We start from the raw sequence: 21,334 nt of genomic DNA, 5'->3' as shown, positions 1-21,334 counted from the left end.
GATGATGAGGACTGAAACAGAAACTTGCAATTGAAACCCCTCAAAATACTATGTAGTATCATATCACATTATCTCATTTCATACACAAACTTGAACTCTTCTATGATAAGATAAAATACAGTGAGATAGATATTGAAACAAAGTCTTGCTGGTGTTAAGACATTCAGTTAACTGGATTGAGAAAGCTTTATAATTTTGTATTCATTGTAACCTGCAGTGTGTTAATTTTATCTTACTGATGTAATTTTGTTTCCCTAAAGCATTTACTATTTTTCTCTTTTCAATATTTTAGCAGAAAAAGACTGTAAACTACAACACTTTTTCTAAAACACAAATTACAACTTTCACTTTATAGGTTGCCATACTACACCACACTTAGTTAACAAAATATTTTACAAACAAGATGATATCACCCACTCCATGATATTAATATGATATGTTCTCTGATCTGTAAACAGCTGGTTATCTTGCTTTTCCACGATAAGAGAAAGTGCTGAGGATTTACGCTTGGTGAGCACATTTGGGCTGAATCTTTCACACGTCACAAATTGCAGATGGGAAGCAGTGATCTTGAACAGCCGATCACATTTCCGTGACCATCTGACACCTTCCATTTAGGAAAATAATACTTTCTATCTTAGCATACCCCTCTGCAGCAGCCAGCAAAAGGAATTATGCCTGGTAGACTTTGCTATTCACAACTTTGGAGCTTCTCCTTTTGTTTCATTGCACTGATTAGATTAAATGTTCACTCTTTAATCAGTTATTTAGGGCCCCAGTAATAGTTACAGTTTCTGTTATTATGTCTTACTTTATGTTTTGTTATATGCACAAAATTGCTGAATTATGTACAGTAAGAGAGCACCTTAAAATGAAGGCATTACCCAGGAAGTTGTGTAGTAGCTGAGTGTAAAATAAGTGCAATCAGTGTAAAACTCATATTATGTGTAACCTACACTATTTAAATCTGATCTAAATGTTATTTACTCTAATATCCTCCCATCTCATGCTTTCAGGATATTAAGGACAAAAAAGATGCAAAGACCCATTTTTACCCATAGAGGTAGTTATGGTATCTGAGTAATATGACAGATAAATATGAGTCGGGTTAACTGGTACAGAGAGTTGTAAATCACTGTAGTGTGATTCTTTGTCTCAAAGGGTTTAATTAGTCTAGAAATTCTTCCCTTATCTGATGACCCCCCTTCCTTCTGCACACTGCAACAACTTACAACCATAAAGGCCCTGCAATCTGAAGACCAGTGGCCTCAGGAGACTGAGTTGCTACAAAGAGCTGAAAGAGTTGCAAATGGTCATTTTATTGCATTAGAATAGCTCGCTCGAGACTTGGGTAATGTAGTGCTAACTGAGTGCTAGTAAAGATAACAGTATGTGACTCCGAAGTGAAATACAGTGAATTACTGTAATGCTCTACACTGACGAGTGCTTTGAAAATGAGGCAACACAATAACAGTAGTAATACAAACTGCTTTTCTTAGTGGTTTTAAACCACTAATTAATACTACAGTATTATAATTTTCCTGCAGCGATGATGATTTGAGGTGCAGTGCACAGTCTAATCAGTCATCTCACACTGGATTTGTTCAATATAACTAGAAGTGGGGGATATGCAGGCTTGTCAAGCCCTCAAACATCAAAAAATGTACTGGTTCCATCTATTATAAATGCTACCTATATTTGGCCTGTTATTGCTTTGACGGTAGCATGGTGTTGCTCTATTTCATAGTACATGAACAAACCCATTTATCCCTATCTGTCATTTCATAAGTTGTGAGGTATCTGTCAGTTCTGGTCCCAGGGGAGTCCTGTATGTAAGTTTTTTTTTTTTTTACTCTAATTGAGCTCTTTATTTAATTGACAGTTTATTCTGTTCTAATAAGTAATATCTAACAGTTTTGATTAGGCTCATAGGAGTATTATTTAGTTTATTTTAGACCCATGAAAGGATATAGTCTTAATTTAGATTATAAGAGCAGATGTCTTTCTATCCATTGTTTAAATAATCAGTGTAAGACAACCAGGCATCAAGCCTTAGGAAGAACTTGGACATATCTGAGAGGGGTTTTCTGCTTTAGTAAAAGTAAATAAACTTACCCTAACGTGATAAGACTAATAAAAACTCCACCAAGTGACTGACACTTTTAGTTGGTTCCTGGTGTCACTCTTTAAAAATCACATGCATATTTACGTAAGACAACAAGGAGTCTCCTTTTCGGTTTGCTTTACTGAGCAAAGTCCAGCGTTGTAGGTTTTGTTTTTGTAGCTGGAAGTGTTCAGTCATATGAATATACAGCCAAGACACATACAACACACTACAGTGTGCTGATGGATATCAGGTTTCCACACTTTGTGTTTTCAGGCCTGCAGCTAGGCCTTGTGGTTGTGAAACAATGAACTGATCAGACAAGATAACAGTACATGACAGCACTGTGTTATGTTAGACTTTATTTTTCTGCATGTTGTTACATCACTTTGGACATATGTTGTGTTTCATGGTTTATGCAGCCTGATGCTTTTCTCATGTGGAAAATAAAAAGGGGAGGGGGAGAGGGGTTATATGCTCCACTTCAACATTATAAACATATTATGGACATTATGGTTGATCTTATATTTATGACACAGAATCAAAACTTGAGTTTGTGTAGAGCACCTTCTTTTGAAGGACTAGCAGAAGCAGAATGAGATGAGGGGTTATTTTGGCGATGGAGATTAAGGCAGGGGCTTTTTGTCATTTGTGCGAGACAAGCCATTCATCCATCCAGTTCACAGCCAAAAAAAGGCTGGTCCCAGAAATTAGCAGTTTCAGCTCAGCAGCAAAGTCGTCGGGCTGTGAAGGCAGAGAGAAATTGACTAATTAGCAATGCGCACTAAAACTTGACGGTTCTCTCTATAACAGCGAGGGAAAGACTCGGTTTTTCTCCCCCTTTCTCTTTTCTTTCTTCCATAGATGTTTGAAATCGCAGTCATTTACGCTCGACAGTTTTTACAATAGCCTTGAGCCATAATTTTGCGAGTCTCTCCAGCATCCATACCCCTGCATGGTCTCTCTCCACCGGCCATGCACGACCGTTTCTCTCCCCAACCGTGGATTTCCTATTACTCTCGTTACGACTCACTGAGCCCCAGGCCCAAGGATAATGATGTGTTGTTTCTTGGTAGCATAATTTGTCACACGTATATTTCTTCTTCTTCTTCTCTTGCAGAAAGCACAGCTCCCTCTCACACACTCACACACTTCTTGTTAATTCAGAAGAACAAATGATCAACGTCAACAAATAACCTGAAATAGTGACTTTATGAGTTGGAATCAATGGTTATTTTGAGACACCACCGACCATAGACTTTAAAGGAAAGGACATTTCTTAAAAGGAGAACAAAGGAAAATTCAAGTGAGATTATTGGGAACCTGAAGGTTACTTTCTTTTTTTTTGTCAAGAGCTGAAGTCAGGTAAGTTTGGCTCCTTCTCAGGCAAGCTGCTCACATCATTTAGTTGTGACAGGCGCTTTTAGTGAATCTGGCGACAACGTTACAGCACGCTTGTGTCAAGTTTACACACATTACGCACATAGGAATTGCTTTTGGTGTTGTCTAAGAAACAGCAGATATGCACATTACGCTTAACTTTAGCGAGAGCAGCATTTTAGTGAATATTTTTCGATACTCACGCCCGCGTAACTCAGGTAGGCTGAAAGCGAAACGCACCCGTGCCGCTGCTGACGGCTCGGGGACAAACTAATTGCTTTTGTATGACTCCGTAAATCTGTGCGATGTGTAATGTCCTCATTGTGGGGGTGTGCGGCTAGGATAGGAGAAGCGATAAGTGTTTAGCTGAATGCTGCATGTTATCCGTCCACCGTAGCGGTTGTCTCTTTTTTCCTTATCCGACAACTTCAGCCGCGTTACCGGGGGAAAGCGCTGCAGCATCTCCGTATCCTTGTTTTGTTTTGACAGCGCCCTTCAAAGCTTAGCCTCCATTTAAATCTGCATATTCTCGAGTTGAGAATGAATAAGAGTGGCACGCTGTGGGAACTAATGCGTTTTTGTTTGCTGCTTTACGACCAGAGCTCAAAGTTGAAAGCGACTGAAGCCGTATTGGATGTAGATTCTCGCCGGCTGGCATGGCATGATGGCTATTCCCCGCTGGATGGACGGGCAAACTATTCAATAACTTGTTCCCGAAATGGTTTTGTTTTGTAATATTTCTATAGGTCACATGTGTTCTGCAATAAATGACCTGAGGTAAATGGCTTGCATGGTTTATTTGTTGCCTAGGTGGCGTTCACAGTCAGGAAGTCATGTCCAGATCGGGTGATAGAACATCCACCTTTGACCCAACACACAGTGACACCCTTCTGCATGGGCTCAATCTCTTATGGAGGAAACAGCTTTTCTGTGATGTGACGCTCACAGCCCAGGGACAGCAGTTTCACTGCCACAAAGCTGTGCTGGCGTCCTGCTCCCAGTATTTCAGGTCTCTCTTCTCCTCCCATAATGCCATCAACAACGAGGGGAGCAAAGGGGACCAAGGCAGCAGTGGGACCCCCTCATCCTCTCCCGATGACAAGCTGGTGACCCCCAGCGCCAGGCCCATCAATAACCTGGTACTCCAGGGCTGCTCCTCCATTGGACTACGTTTAGTGCTGGAGTACCTGTACACTGCCAACGTGACTCTTTCCCTGGACACAGTGGAAGAGGTGCTGTCAGTCAGCAAGATTCTCAACATCCCCCAGATTACTAAACTCAGTGTGCAGTTCCTGAACGACCAGATCTCTGTGCAGAACTACAAGCAGATCTGCAAGATTGCCGCACTCCATGGACTGGATGAGACCAAGAAGCTGGCCAACAAGTACCTGGTGGAGGATGTGCTGCTGCTGAACTTTGAGGAGATGTGTGCCATGTTAGATGCTCTGCCACCTCCCGTGGAATCAGAGCTGGCTCTCTTCCAGATGTCGGTTCTCTGGCTGGAGCATGACCGGGAGACTCGCATGCACTATGCTCCGGATCTTATGAAGAGGTTGCGCTTCGCCCTCATACCTGCCCCAGAGCTGGTGGAGAGGGTGCAGTCAGTTGATTTCATGAGGAGTGACCCTGTGTGCCAGAAACTACTCCTGGATGCCATGAACTACCACCTGATGCCCTTTAGGCAGCATTGCAGGCAAACCATGGCCAGCAGGTGAGACAGATAGATACAGACACAGAAACACAGACATGAACCCCCACCCCCCACCCCCCGCTTCACCCACACAGACGCACACACACACACACACACACATATTCACACACAGCAATGAGCTGTTTGAGAGTGGACGGACGGTGATTAAATGCCTCCCACTCGTTAAATTTGAACAAATTGCAGACTCAAGTATTGCCCACTTGTTCAAGTACTGGTCCCTTTACCTGTGTAGTCCAGACCATGTAGGTGGTCAATCAGAGATGTGAGGTTTGAGGCCCAGTTAATGAGGATTGTCAGGGTTTTCCTGTGAAAGAATGTCAGCAGTAAGGGTGTTTGATCTACTCTTTTCTACACTGTATGCATAATTACAAGGTTACCTTATGTTTTAGTGAGGAAAAACAACTCTTTATTTCCTCACACATCTGTGTAATTGCTCTCTAATCAGTGTAGACAAGATGCAGCAAAGTAGATAAAGGTTATGCATTTGATTTGTGCCATCTCTCGTGAATATAATTTGAAATTTTATAATGAAGTTGTTAACAGTAGCACATGGTAATTACATATCAATTAGGTTGTAACTACAATGATAACGTGGTATAGAAATCCAAATAAAACAATAGTATACTCTGTCAAAGGGAATTCAATACATTTTAGGGTAGATTGAGAAAATGTAGAAATTAATTTTCTGTAAGTGACAATCACACAGGGCTCGTTATCGGGGTTAGATGCACGTGTGTCACTCACACAAAAGTAGGCCAAGCACCATGACTTACTTATATGTTTGTCCTAATCAGCACTTTAAGTAGATAGGCGTTGTCAGTAAGTTGATTGACTGGCGGCACTGTCGTCAGGTATTGTTTAGAGGGCTTACTGTAGTCTAAGCTGAGATTTTTTTGAGTAGTGATGACATTTGTATCAGAGTTATCAAAATTTTCAAGTCTCTGTGTGATGTGAGCAGAGGAAAAATAAAGTGGTGGCATTAGAGAATCTTCAAGCTCGAAAAATTAAATTTTGTGCAGTCTGAAGGTAGAATGATTCTTCATGTATCTGTTCCTACAATATCACAGTAACATATCTATTCCCACATATGGACCTAAATGAGCAAGGAATCAGGAATCCTCATAATTAGCTTCACATGCCACTGTTTCTCTTCTCTCAATTAATCACCATTATCTATGTCCAGGGGCTCATTTGCATATGAATAACCCCAAAACACTTCAGAGTGGGCCAGTAGCAGGGAGAATATACCAAGATGATGGCAATTTACCCAAGCATGAAAAAGTAAAATATGAAAAAGGGAAAAAGGTGAACGTGTATGAATATAAAAGCCAGCTGCTCTTAATCTTTTTTACTGTATATTGTGATTAATTGGTAGATCTGTGTTGAAATCCATTAGGAGCCACATAATGGTCATTAATGTACAGTAAAGTGTGCAGTTTTGAGGTTATATATCATATACAAACAACAGGAAATATGTCACAACTGGCTCAGAGATGTCACATGAATCACCGTAGCCAATGAAATGGAGACATTGTATAGACAGGTTTATGTACTCAATTGTGCTTTTAGCCTCCAGCATGGCACCCTGCAGGATCGTCCTTGCTTCACAGCTAATTGAAAAGATATCTTTAGAGTACAATAACCATTCAATAACACATCAAAAGGATAGGTGCGCTGTTGAACAATTTTTTTGTTAATTATAATAAACGTGGCTACATATTGCCTGATTAGCAGTCTCGAGTTCAGTAGCTGTACACAGACAAGCATGGGTTTATTCTGATCTTTTGCAGAGTATAAAATCAAATTACACTGTGCAAAGAAGACAAGAAGTAAAGGTGTCAGGGTTCAGGCGCTTATTTTGGTTTTTGAATATTTCATTGCAATGCATAATACCTGTTTTGTTCTCTGTTTCTGGTCCACACACCCACACTTTTGACATTACAGAATCCGTTCCAATAAGAGGATGCTGTTACTGGTGGGTGGTTTGCCTCCTGGACCTGATCGTCTCCCCAGCAATTTGGTCCAGTACTATGACGATGAGAAAAAGACATGGAAGATCCTCACAAGTGAGTACCAAGGGTTCTGCTGATTTTTTTTTTTCTTTTTACCTGAGGCATCTTGTGTTAGTGGCTTTTATAATGAGAAATAGTTGTTCCTATAGATGACTATAACACAGGTTAATTTCCACAGAAAATGAGGGGAAGGAGTTCCCTAAATCCTTCAGGTAATAATGTATCACTATCACTTTTAATACAAGTTTTTAATCAGAGCGTGACTTCACAGCACTGTGGAGCTTCATGCCCGGTTTCCCTTGTTTTTGCTGAAATATGCTGACAGGATGCATGATGAGATTTACTTGAATCTAATGATCTATTGTGGCAGAGGCAGAACAATAATGAATGACATCTTTCCTGAATTGCTTTTAAATGTAGCTTGATTATTCTCTCACATTGATCAATACATAAAATTGAATTACCCCATATGTTCAGTGCATGGACTTAGCCTGTTGACCTGGTGTCACTATTGATATTGGGTTAACATAAGGTGAGGCAAATGCCAGCAGATAAGGTCAGGAAGACAGCAGCTGCAATATTTATGCAAACAGTCAAAAGAGATAATGATTTTAATTGACTACACATAAACAATAACACTAATTCAAGAAAATAAAGACATATCCTATAACCTGTAGGGATTTGTACTAGAGTATGGTTTATGATATTGATTTTGTAATGCTCATATTGGAAGTCATAATTCCACAAAAAACAAACTAGTCTATTGAAAAAAATGCAGAGTTTACACTGAACATATCTGAATTCTGTGTGAATTTACAAACATCCCTATGGTACTACAGCACAAAATTTACCGCGTTCTTTTTTCTGTCTGTCTTCCATGACCTTTTAAGGCTCGCCACTATATTGTTGCCATATTGCAAAGGTCAAACAAGAGCTAATGGGAACCCGTATTTGTCCTTTGCATCATCATTGCCCAACATATCGAGTTTTTGTCCTTTTTTTTGGTTGGAGCCATATCTCAGCAGCATCTCTTCATTCATACATATTAGCCATAGGTCTGGTTTCTGTCAGCTCTGCCCTGTGTAGTTTATATTCCAGGAGTTTTTAATGCATCTGTTGTGATGTTTCTGTTGTTGTCTCTTAAACTCAATAACACCTTTGGACATGGTTTCTTTTTGTGCTTGAATTGTAACGTTTCTTTGCAATGATCGCTTACTTTAGCTCATGTTCGTCCAAATCTATCAGGGCGCTTTTTACTAAAGGAGGCATGCACAGACAAGAGCCTGAAGCTCACTAGTGTTTATATTGTCACTTTCTCATTAAACTCACACTCTTGGGTATAAACTGCAACAAGCAAAAGGTCAATAGGGATTTCCATCACTCAAAACTAGAAAGTTAACACTCAAATGGTCCGTGGCCAAGTGGAAGGACAAAACTGCAAAATCATCCCCTTAACACATCAGTGACCATCTGATGTAGCCTCCACACAATGGATGTGGAATAGAAGATTATTAACATTCAATCATAACTTTTCAATGAGGCGAAACCTGAGAGGGACAGTCTTTGATTAAGACATTCATCAACACAATTTGGGAAGGATCTGATTCCTCTCATTGTGTCAGATATATCTGCTGCTCGGTGATTCTAGTGTAAAGTTTGCCATCTAGTGTATCCACAGCAGCGTGGATGAACACAAGACAAAAGGCAATCACAATGTTGCACTATTCTCTTCTTCTTGTTTAAATCAACCTGATATTAATCTCTCCCACTTGGAAATGGACCCCATCCACACAGCATGGCCTAGAACAAAAGAATTCAGCTCAATGGGATGCGATTGTAATGGTGTTAAAGGCACGTCAGAGCTTGAGCAGCAGTGGTGCATTAGCTGTGGAGTCATTCAACCGACCCCGGCTGTGCCTCTATGCAGAGGTTTCTGACTCCCTCTAGTGAGCCCTAGAGCTCACTGTAGATTGGAGTGATGGCGTCCATCTCGTGGAGGACGTGCTCATCCTGCCCTACTATTGCTGCTCACCTCTGGGGTTGGTAGAAGAGTTAGGAAACAGAGGACGAGTAGGTACATTAGTTTCACACTTTTTCTCAGGTGATAATTCACAGTAAAGTCTTGTACATTGAAAAGGAAAAATATACATATGTTTTTTTCTTCACTGAACATTACTATTACAATTATTATAGCCCGGTACTGATCTCACTGTTCACCTATATCTTTGGCACCTGTAGAGTTAGGGCAAAGGTCCCAAATGCTCCCGCAGTACTCCTAATACTGTAGCCTGTGACATACTGTAAAGCAATAATCTTCTTTTCACATGGGATATGAGGTGATTTTAGTATGACTGCAAGTCGCTAGACATCAAATAAAAAGCCACCCATCCATGTCCTATATACTGCTGGCTGAATGATAATGTAAATAGCATGTAAAGGAATTTGGCAGTCATATGGCACTCTTCTTTGAGGTGCATTGGAGGTAGGCAACCTAATCCCCTCATTCGAGATAAAGCTGTGTTTAGAGTATGTAGTATTAGTTCCTATCTGAGACTCCTCTCCCATAGAGAGGACTGGTAGATGTCAACCAGCCAAAGTGAGATTGCAGGGAGAGGCCAATTGGAAAGAAATGAGATTCAAGGCTGTCTAATTTTGCGGCAACTGTGATCCATCAGGCGGTGGGGAGGTGACAGTGGAAATGACTGATGGAGACAGACAGGTGGGCTTTAACATTTCACTGATTTGTGCTCAAAAAGCACCGGGCCTGAGATTTATTGAGTGAACATGATCATGTTCATTATGACTGTCACCTAAGACCATTTCTCTACATCTCAATGGGGTCACTTCAGCAAGAAAAGATGGAGGAGAGGAGGGAAGCACAAAAACATACACAAGGGAGAATCCTCCATGAGGGATCCTGCTGCAGCTGCGGTCTTGTAGCCATTTATGCACGTAATGATGAGTATGATCCACAAAATATCTATTGGATATATTCACTATATAACCTATACAGCATGTGCCGGACCTACTTAAATTATCACCACATGAATAGTTCCTGTGGCACGTTTTAATTCTAGATTAAAAAAAAAAGGAAAACTATTGCACTTTGAGATTACACATAGATAGTTTAGATCGATAAAAAAATTGATATATAATTGTTGTCCTATACTTTCATTTGTTCCAGTTTAAGAGTCAGACTTGATTCCCCATAAGAAATCACTTCCTGTAGATGGATGATTGGAACATTATAAAACAGAAGCAATGAGTAAGGCAAATAAATCATATAGCGTTGACATACCCTGAGGATTGTGAAGTAGATGTTTGACTACATCACTGCAATAAGAACTTTGGTCTATTGATAAGAATACATTGCATATTAAATCTATCTTGACATGAATATGTACTGTGAGCACCCTTTGTCAAACAATGACACTCAGCATGGCACGATAACTGGTGGCACACATGTAACATATAGAACAGTGAGGGTAATAATTTGTAAAACTGATTTTAAAAAAAAAACTTGTTAAACAACTTAAACCAGCTCATGTTAATATTGGCATAAAAACACTAATCAAAAACACTAATCAAAACATTAATCTTTGCTCTGTAGTTGGGGATGAAAGGTGATAAGTTGTTCATAGAATAAATAGTATTCAAAAGGAAAAATTCACAGCACCCTGAGACCCTTGAGGTGAAATATTTCATGTTAAATTTGTGATAGCTGACACCAAGATGTTTTTCTGCCAGAAACCCTTTCCCACAATAACAGAGTTTAGGTTAATTTTAAATAAAAGCACTGTTTTTGCAGCTGTAGGAAAGAAAATGTTATCAGCTCACATTTTTTATATATTGCCATTATTTAAGCTTGTCATATGCAGCTTTTTTAGGATCAAATAGGCTTGGCTAAGGAATTAAAACTTTGAATTATAGGATCATTTACATGTATTACAACCAAGTGTTATTACTCTCTGAAGTTCAATAGACTTAATTCAAGAGCCATGGCTAGGTTTAGAGCTGTATATAGTACATTTTTCTCTTCATGGGGGAGCACTGATTAATACTGGACCGTAAACAGTCATTTATAATGGGATGTACAATAGTCTGCATTTATATTGTTATCTACTGTAGATTTATGAAAATCATAAAAAACTGATGTAAACTCTAAAAAGGACACTTTATTGGTCAAATGATTTTGTTGCAGTTAGAGATTTGACATGGGTGACTGTTTGCTACCACCAGCCTATTCCTTCATCTTGTTTCTGTGACTGACCCCTTTTGATTTTTCTTGTCCAGTAATGCCTTACAACAGTGCCCATCACTGCGTGGTAGAGGTGGAGAACTTTCTGCTGCTGCTGGGTGGAGAGGACCAGTGGAACCCCAACGGTACAGTAACTGAACAACTTGCTTTCCATTGATCTTACACAACAAATTTGTCAGTGTTTATTCAAAACAGAGAGAATTCTGAGCCACTTTGTGTAAGTTCAACCCACCTGGGTTAATATAACACTTTCTGATAGTTTCAAGCACTCAGCCTAGAGTCAAATCAGCTCTGAGTGGATAAACAACACTCCAGTCAACACTTGTCAATAAATGGCACCGAAAAATGTGTTATTAACACCAAAATCTTTGTGGTGTGTTAAGAATGCTTTTTGTTAAAGGGTGGTAACATGCCGCCTGTAGGAAACAAAGACTGCAAATGATCAAATGTCTTTTTGTTCTTATTCCAGCAAATGTCAAACCACATCACTCCATGGCAGAAAAAACTAGCAACGCTTGTTAAGTCTATTAGTGGTGAAAAACAGCACATAACGCAGAAAATGATGTGTGGGTGGTGATTTTCAGATGTTTATTTTTAAATAGAAACTTGTAGAGTCACAGTTGTGCATTTCAATGCTCAGTAACAAAGACTTTGGCAAAGAGAAGTGAGCACTGCCATGTTATTTCTGTTGTACTGTAAGGAAACAATTCACTCAACTAAGTAGTTTGAATAATCATTTTCATTGATCTTCATTTCTGTTGTGCAGGAAAACACAGCACTAATTTTGTCAGCCGCTATGATCCCAGATTCAACAGCTGGATACAGTTGCCTCCTATGCAGGAAAGGTGAGCCTTATTTGTGATTAAAGACATAATTGTTCAAAATTATTCATTCTTGCATTTATTTAAATTATGATAGGAAATATTATATAATAATTATAAAAATTATTTTTCATTTCATTTGACTTTTGAGCAAAATTATATTAGCACACACAACTATACAATGATTTTTTTATTGTTCTAAATGTCTGGTTTTTAAAATTCACTTTTTAAAAATAAAGTTAGAAAGTCTAATGCAAAAGTACACACAACATGCATTAAAGTAAATGCTCACAGCTGGCAAGCATCTAACTACTGTAGCCCTAAGCCACAGAAACTGTGGAAAGGCTTACATTGAATCTTGTCATGGTTTAATGATGTTGTCTGGTTGACACGTCCTCCTCAGGAGAGCCAGTTTCTTTGCCTGCCGCCTGGATAAACACCTGTACGTGATTGGTGGTAGGAACGAGACGGGCTACCTCTCCAGCGTGGAGTCCTACAACCTGGAGACTAATGAGTGGAACTATGTGTCATCTCTGCCGCAGCCTCTGGCTGCCCATGCAGGAGCAGTACACAATGGCAAGATCTACATATCAGGTCAGGAGAGAACCTGCTATTCAATCATACTTACTATCCTGTCTTCTTTTTAAAAAATGGTATCCGATGCATTGCACAACCTGACAAATAAATACCTCCACTAAAACATAACCAAGTAAACTGCACAAGGTGACTAACCATGTCAATCATCTTTATTATCACAGCTGGATATTTTGCTGTTCAGTTAAACAACACTGATAACAACTTTACAACATATATGAAGTATATACAAAATAAAGTAGTGCCAGTCTAACTGTACATTTGTATGAACTTTACATATTTGTACTTTTTAGGAGAATTTCCATTTTCTCCAACTTTTATATGTCTATTTCACTATCATTTACACATTTATTTGACAGCTGTAGATGACAGGACTATAATATAATGTAATACAATATAACAGGAGTCATTCTGTTGTATAATGACTACATATACTTTTGAGGTTTGCTGAGAATACTTCCGTACTTTTACTGTACTTTACAGTACTTTTATTTTCTGAAATCTATAATGACATATTTTGTTCTATTGACATTCAAATCAGTCAAAGACTTGTCACACCAACGCAGAAAGTCGGAAACCAAAATCCTCCACATCCAAAAGCTGACTATTACTGAATCATCATTGAACCCTTATGACATGGCTATTGTACTGTGTTATTTTATGCCCCACACAAGCTATTACAATGTAAAACTACAAGATGGGAAAAAAGCATCAACCTTGTGTTTGCAACAACTTGGTTGTAGACATGTTGTAATCTATTAAAAATCTATCCACCAACAAAAAGACCAGGCTTAAAAAACGACCAAATAATTTCTGTGGAAGTACATGTGGCTAGATAGTTGTGAAAGTGAAATAAAAATTTTATAATGACAGTTCATATGTTCTTGATTTTAAATGTTAAAGACCTTTTGCAAAATAGTTCAGCATGTAAACCCTGGTAATTATTATATTCAACAATAAAGCAATACATTTTATTAAAAACTAACACTGATGTGAGTTCACACAGATGAGTCAGTTTTCATTCTAGATGAACAACCACGGTGTCTATCTATTGTATTTACGCATAGTATTAATGGCATAGTACTGCGTTTACCTGTTGCAGGTGGAGTACACAATGGCGAGTATGTGTCCTGGCTCTACTGTTATGACCCCATAATGGATGTGTGGGCTAGGAAACAGGATATGAACACAAAGCGTGCCATTCATGCCCTGGCTGGTGTAAACGACCGTCTGTATGCTATTGGTGGAAACCATTTGAAAGGTAAGTAGTTCTGGGGCATTTCAGCAAATGGATCGAAAACAGGTTGAAACCGTGTAAAAGAAGTCTTTCATTTTGAACAGGCAATGACGACCTTCATTAAACTGTACGACCTGTGGGTCCTACCTACATTGACAAGGCCTTTTATCTGTATGTTATACATTATTGTACATATATAGTCAAAGTTCTGCAAAAATCCCTCACATTTAAGAGTTTAACAGTTAATAGTTTAAGCTCAGTTAATTGCAGTAAAATTCTGCATTCATGCTGGAAACTGTACGAGAGTAAAAACGTGTTTTCAGAAACTTTAAAGTCACATAAACTCCATTTTAAATTAAATCCCCAATAACAGGACCTATTAACTGTGTGTAAAATAGTGAATTCATTATTTAAACCTCCTCCTCTAACAGGTTTTTCCCATCTAGACGTAATGTTGGTTGAATGCTATGACCCGAAAGCTGACCAGTGGAATATCTTGCAAACACCCATCCTAGAGGGTCGCAGTGGCCCAGGCTGTGCTGTTTTGGATGACAGCATCTTCCTCGTGGGGGGCTACAGCTGGAGCATGGTACGGTATATTTTTACAGATACGATTATATTATTATTATATTAAGGATAAGGATAAAGCTGTGATAGTTTATATTTATTACACTTCATGCAAGAAAGCTGCAAAGGGAGTGGACACAAATGCAGACAAACAAAGATGGGCAAGCAGATGCAATAAAGAATGGCTTTAATAAAAGTAAAAACGTGCAGCCAAAACTAGGCAGTGAAGTTAAATCCAAACAAGCAGACATCAGAAAACAGACTACTAGTCTAAGCCGAAGGGCAAAGAGAATTAACAAAGACAGAGTGCTGAAAAAAAAACCTGGAAAATATCTTAAATGGGCCAATTTAAAATGTATAGGCAGAAAACTTTTAAATAACACTTGCATGCTTGCAACCTGCCATGGTATGGCAGGAAAGCAACATATGGAAAGGAATGACTGGAAATGGTCCAGTATATGCATATTGAGCGCAAGACTGGATTGGGAATGGGAAACAGGTGAACAGGACAGTCATGTGATTGGAAACCAGGGAAAGTATGGAGACCTCTGATGGCTGGAGGTGGAAATGACAAGGCCAGTATACTTGTTTTAATTGTTTATCCAGGGTGTTTACATCAAACATGAAAAGCCTAGTTATTCATATCCCTGTATAGATTATCAGTGTGCAGGTTTGTGATTTTCTGCCTGCAGATGTATCTTAATTTTTCACTATATTAGCCATTACGTTCTGTTCTGAAGATAGGAACCAATGACCTACATGGCTGTAGGAATTGCTCAGTTCATCTCTTAATAATTTATGACTTCTCAACCTTATGTGTGAGGTATGTCATGAATGCATAATTTCATTTTTAAAAAGGCTCAGTAATTTTCCTAAACACCTGTGCACTCTAACGTTTAGCAAATATTACTCTAAAAGGATGTTTGACAATGACTTGGTTTTTGTTTTTCCTCAGGGGGCCTATAAGTCTTCTACCATCTGCTACAGCCCAGAGAAAGGAACATGGACAGAGTTGGAGGGAGAGGTGGCAGAGCCTTTAGCTGGCCCAGCCTGTTCCACTGTCATACTACCTGCCTGCCTTCCCTTTAACAAATGACAACTAATCCAACCAAGTGGTGGTAAGGGCAAGGAGCAGCAGAACGATTGGAATGAGGACCATCAATAAGCAAAACACCTGTCAACAACTTTGTGACAATTTTGTGGAAGCGTGTATAAATTATTTTTTTACAGGTTTGACCAGAGCACTTTCGTTATTCCCTACTGAAGGTTTGAAAAAAAAAAAAAAAAAAGAATTGTGTCACTCATGTATTTAAACTCATCTGTGTTCTGAGAAATGGTTTCATATTTGATTTTATTTAAACTGATAGTAAGTGTTTTTGGCTTCTCTTCTATAGCACGCATAGTGTTGAGCTGAATTATAGCTTTCAAAACCATTGTATCTTGTATTCAGTAGTCATAACTCCAGCAAAATGCAGTGTTGTTTCATGGACTGACACTGGGAGAAAAGGTGATAAGTCTCAAATTATCAAAGGGTTATGTTAAACTAAGGCTGGGTAAGTTACATTAACTGTGATGATCAAATTGTAGAAATATTCTTCATCTCTCATGTTATTACTGATTATTTCTGGCTGGATTGTGCACTTATCCCGCTGTACCACTTGGTTGGATCATTATGCGACTGTTTTGTTGTCTTTCTCTGAAACTGAACATTATGTGTCTAAAATGGTGACATTTCCTAATAGCATTTCTCATTATTTATCTGACATGGTATGAGTAAACATACATTGTAACTACACTGGGAAGCAAGTATTCTGGGGTCCAAGTACTGTAACCAACTCAGAACTGGTGGCAAAGAGAACAGATTGAGATTGCTTGAAAAGACATGATTACGCAAAGATTTTTGCAAGAATGTGTCCTTATCACCCAGCCCTAATTTATAAGTAATTATCTTAATAATTTACAACCAGGCTAAAGCCGTGTTTCTGTAAAAGTTGTGGAACTTGGAGTTTTCTACAGATTATCTGCTTGACAGAAAAAACTTGCCAAATGTTTGTGACAACTATTCTTCATGCTGTAAGCAAAACAACAGAAGATTTTAACGATGACTTATATGATTCTTATGTCACACTAATGTTCAAGTAAATTATACAGTGATGGTACAATCAAATTGTAATTGCTAGCCAATGTATTTATGGGTGGCATGTATGGGTGAACAGATGGAGAGGACATTTGTTTGTTCGCTATAAATTAATGTTAACAGGCCTGTTTATGAGGTCACATAGTATTTACCTTAATGGGATTTTAATCTTTAATGTATAAAAAAAACAAACAAGCATACAGTTGTCCTTTATGCACTAATAGTGGACTTTTAATTCAGCAAAGAAAGTTCACTGAAATGTAAATTACTTAATGTGATGTGTTTTTAAAAATTGTCTTCAGTACAGATGAATTCAGTCCAGTATCGTCTACGATTATTAGGTTGAAAAAGTTGGCTCAGAATATTGATGCAGTACCTGTTGAATTCTGTAAAAAGTTGTTGATTTCATTCTTGTACATAATCGCTTGCAGTGAAACATTTTTGTGCACTCAACCTTGGATTTATTCTCAAATCCTGTTATGTCCTTTGCATTTTAGAATATGAAAATAAATTGACTCTTGATGATTAAAATACCCTTTTCAGTTCTTTGACATGCATTTCTGGCAAAAAGATGAATTTAATAGGAATTTCCATTTGAGTGTTTTGATGTAGGTTTTGATAAATGAATAGCATATTCTGAGATTATTCAGTAATTTCCACTGTGCAAACAATAAACAATTCTTTTTTCAGACAGGTAAAACACATAAAAACATAATGTAGAAATGGGCTTATTACACAGAAAAATATATTTCCTGAATGTTTCAGATTATTCTCTGCCCTTTGCAGTGTCTTTGATTAGCTTTCTTGTTTGGTTGAACTGTTCAATACTGAAGTAGTAGCTGCTTTAAGGAATCATGAACAACAATTGAAACCCACCGAACACATGATCTCTCTAACTTATCAAAATACAACTTCACACTTTTGTGGACTGAAGCTCAGACACAATAAATGCCAAGTGTTCACAGCTCATAAGGACATTAAAAATATTTTTAAAATTCTGGACACATGAGCAAGAACATTTTCCCTTTCTTCTCACTTACTGTTCAGCTTGTAGATATGCCCCAAATTAAAGCTAGCTTTCATACTTATCTGTACTAATACCACATTGTACTCTTAAACATTGCATTTAAAATGTTATTTATGTAAAAATGTGTAAATGTAGTCAGGAAAAAATACTTTGCTCAATTTCCCAATGCAGGGTTATATTGTTACAGTATATAATTAAATTATTATTCTTTGTGCATTCATATGTAAGAAATATATTAGTGTTGCTGGTAGAGGTTGAGCTATGTTTTGTATAAGTCTGTGTCTAATTATTTTCTGGTTTCTGCTGATTATTTCTGATTAACTAGTTTGTAAAAAAAACAAAAAAACAAAAAAAAAAAAACAATCTGAAGCTAGTGAGAAATATCCATCACAATTACCAAGAGCTCAGTCACATCTTAACTATGTTTGTTTTATCCAACCAGCTGTCCAAACCTCATTTGAAACACTGGAACCATGCAGTGTTTGACATCAAAACATTTACCAATTAATTTTAGTTCAGTTGATTAATAGTTTAAGCTTTCCGGTATTTAGGATTGTGTCTTATAAGCACTTTATCTTTTATATGCAGAAATTATTTTAGGTGGAAGCATAAAGTTGGATGAAAGGACTTAAGTACAAGTACTACAAATTTGTACTTGATTACAATCTTCGAGTAATTTCTGCTTATCTGAAGACTGTACTACAGTTGCCATGGCTGAATCTATCTGTAATTCAGTAGAATCATTTCAGTATGAGCTAAAGAGAAAAGAATTTTACTCACCATTCACCCTTAATATTCTCACGGATTTACTGTTTGCAGATCATGCTAATAAAGACATGTCTCCATAATTTCAGCATGCACAAGGTAAGGTTATTAATACATTTAAGCTTGAAACACCTTCTGATTCATTTAAAACAACAACAAAAAAAGAAAAAACGGAATTACATGATTGTGAACCATCAAGCATATCGAGCACACCGGACGTTTAACCTCAGGGAAGCCTCTCATGCCAAACTAGATTTTTAATTGCCAACTATTTACTACCAGTTGTCTCATACATAACGCAACATGCACGACCCCCTACACACACACACACACACACATACACCTGCTGGTCTATTTCTGATGTTTTCTTTCAAATGCAGCAGTTTCTCTGCTCGTGTCTCCACTTCATGCACCCACTTGGCCACGTGCCTAGAAGATAAGAGTGTAATTATTACCTCACAGAGATGATTCTGCTAGATTAAATAAATCCTTATCTAATTCACACAGGACATTAAAAATATTTTGTGTTCTTCATATTATTAAATCCTCTAGGACGTGTCTGACAAGAATTACTGAGAATAGCCCTACTGTAGTTTACAGGCATTTGAATGCTCCCTGTAGTAAGTGATATCTAGACTTCATTACTACAAAATATACAAGCTGATTAAGACAACGACATGGAAAGTTGCCCCAGAACAAAAATTAAGAGGTTTAGACAGAGAACTATAGTTTGAATGTGTGTGTGTAGCTTGCCTGGATTTGAAGTCTTCATTTACCCTTCAGTGTTAGTGGCAGCAGATGGTTTCTGCACTGTTCTCAGTCCCACTGCTAGCACCGCTTCCTCAGCTCAGGGAAAAAAAGGATTGGTTAAAATGAACATGGCTGACCTTTTAATTAAATACATGGACCACAATGGCTCAGTTTTAATCACAGAAAAAGTATTCTCCATCTCCTTTGCTCTACTTTAATCAAAGTACAGACACAGAACATGCTTTTTTTATGGCTTAGGAATGGTTTAAAATGATTTACATACTCAGTGCTACATACTGTACTTTGTTTTTTGGACAAAACCCTTTTAATTTTAATATGAAACTAAATAAATAAAAACATTTTCTGTTCAGTGCAAGAATAAATGCTTTAAGGGTTTTTCTACATAAAATACAAACACAGTACATTATCTCATACAGTACATTATCTCATTCATTCAGTATAATCAGTATCTAATATTTATCAATTATCTGTTTTAGAGAAGTGTAGGACAAAATTAGAAGTAGCTGTCACTTTAACATATTCAACTGCTCTTCAAAGTGGAGCTCCCAAAATGATCACAGTCCTATAAAAAAATCTCCAAACTTAGTAAAATAGTTGAAAGGAAAACCAAATCCTCTTATTTAAGAAGCTGAAACCATCAAATGTTGGCATGAAAAGTTACTTCTGTGAAATTATCAAAATTATCAATCAATCAACTAAAAGCATCAAATAAAAGTGTAAAGTGACATGAAAACAAAGTAAAGTGCATCATATTTGTACTAAAGTCCAATCATAGAGTGGGTGTACATATTTACAACGCACTACTGAAAAAGCTTCTCGCCAAAATGATAGTTGTTACCCAGAAACAGGCAAACATACAGGAAGTCCAATATCCACTCCCTTGTAGCTGTTTTTGGTCTCTACTGGGTCCTCACAAAAATATCTGGCCCTTTACCTGCTAAAGGCTTCATTGTGTTCAACGCCGAGTCACTGACTGTGTGGTTGCTGTTTGTGTACTGTGCCAGTCTAAAGCTTTTCTCTGAAAACAGCTGACAGTTGCTATGGGAGTGGTGAAAGTGATTCAAAACAGTAAAATTGTCAACAACTTTCACCATATTTTCACATCATCATCTGATACATTATTATAAAAATATTGATTATAGCTTCATTTATCAATCTGAATAACTCTTTCACCACAGCTTCTTTAGAGTACTTGTATGGGGGCTGGAGTGGCAGATTGGACAAGTATCCAAGTCCCCAAAAAGGCTTGGGCCGGCCCTGCCTATGCGCAAAAAATGCGCTTTCAGAGACGCCTTAGTCGGAACCTGCAGGAAAGCGGAAGTGTGTATTGTTTGGAGTAGTATGGAGGTGAGGTAAGACCTACATTGTACATTGTTCTCTCTACCAGTGTTTTGGACTCGCTGTGCTGCAGGTATGTGGCTTTAGTCCACCATCTAGTGGTAAACGCCACCGAGTCCAACTGTTTCTAATGACCAACCTGCTTTAGACCTGTTGCATACAGCTCCAGCTGACTACCTCTTTCTCTAAAACTCACTTCACCCCCCCCCCCCACACACACACACTGACGATCTGTGACTGCACATTTCTAATCAACTCTCAGAAATGAAGTTTGAAGCCACGGCCATTCATTGTGAACCACATGAAGTGACTCATCACGGCAGCCTGCTATAGTGAAGATGATCGGGATTATTTCCATGCCTCGCTCCTGTCCCCATGTCTGTTTACGATCATCCGAGCTACAGTGCAGTCCTCTGGCTCCGAGCCACCCGGCAGTATTTATAGCCAGACAGCGGTAATCATCACTCAAGGCATCCTCGCGAAATCATCCTCAAACCACTAAACTTGGACTGAGTGAGAGGGCTGAATTTAGGATCCAGCTGACCGGGTCTCTTAGACGATGAAGGAGCGCGCGTCACCTCAAGGTAAACCTGTCAAATATATTGATCATTT

At 38.3% G+C, this 21,334-nt stretch overlaps 1 protein-coding gene across 1 annotated transcript; it reads left to right on the top strand.

Moving 5' to 3' along the window:
* The first annotated feature begins 4,036 nt into the window (after positions 1-4,036).
* Positions 4,037-17,149, top strand: klhl14 (kelch-like family member 14). Its single transcript, XM_026314120.1, has 8 exons — positions 4,037-5,195; positions 7,140-7,261; positions 11,501-11,590; positions 12,232-12,310; positions 12,690-12,880; positions 13,983-14,141; positions 14,549-14,706; positions 15,640-17,149. Exons 1-8 carry the CDS (start codon positions 4,318-4,320, stop codon positions 15,778-15,780), a joined length of 1,818 nt encoding a protein of 605 aa, XP_026169905.1. The 5' UTR covers positions 4,037-4,317; the 3' UTR covers positions 15,781-17,149.
* Positions 17,150-21,334: the final 4,185 nt, after the last annotated feature.

The sequence above is a fragment of the Mastacembelus armatus genome, chromosome 17 (genome assembly GCF_900324485.2).
Source record: "Mastacembelus armatus chromosome 17, fMasArm1.2, whole genome shotgun sequence".
Lineage (NCBI taxonomy): Eukaryota > Metazoa > Chordata > Actinopteri > Synbranchiformes > Mastacembelidae > Mastacembelus > Mastacembelus armatus.
This window is presented reverse-complemented; position numbering and strand designations above follow the sequence as displayed.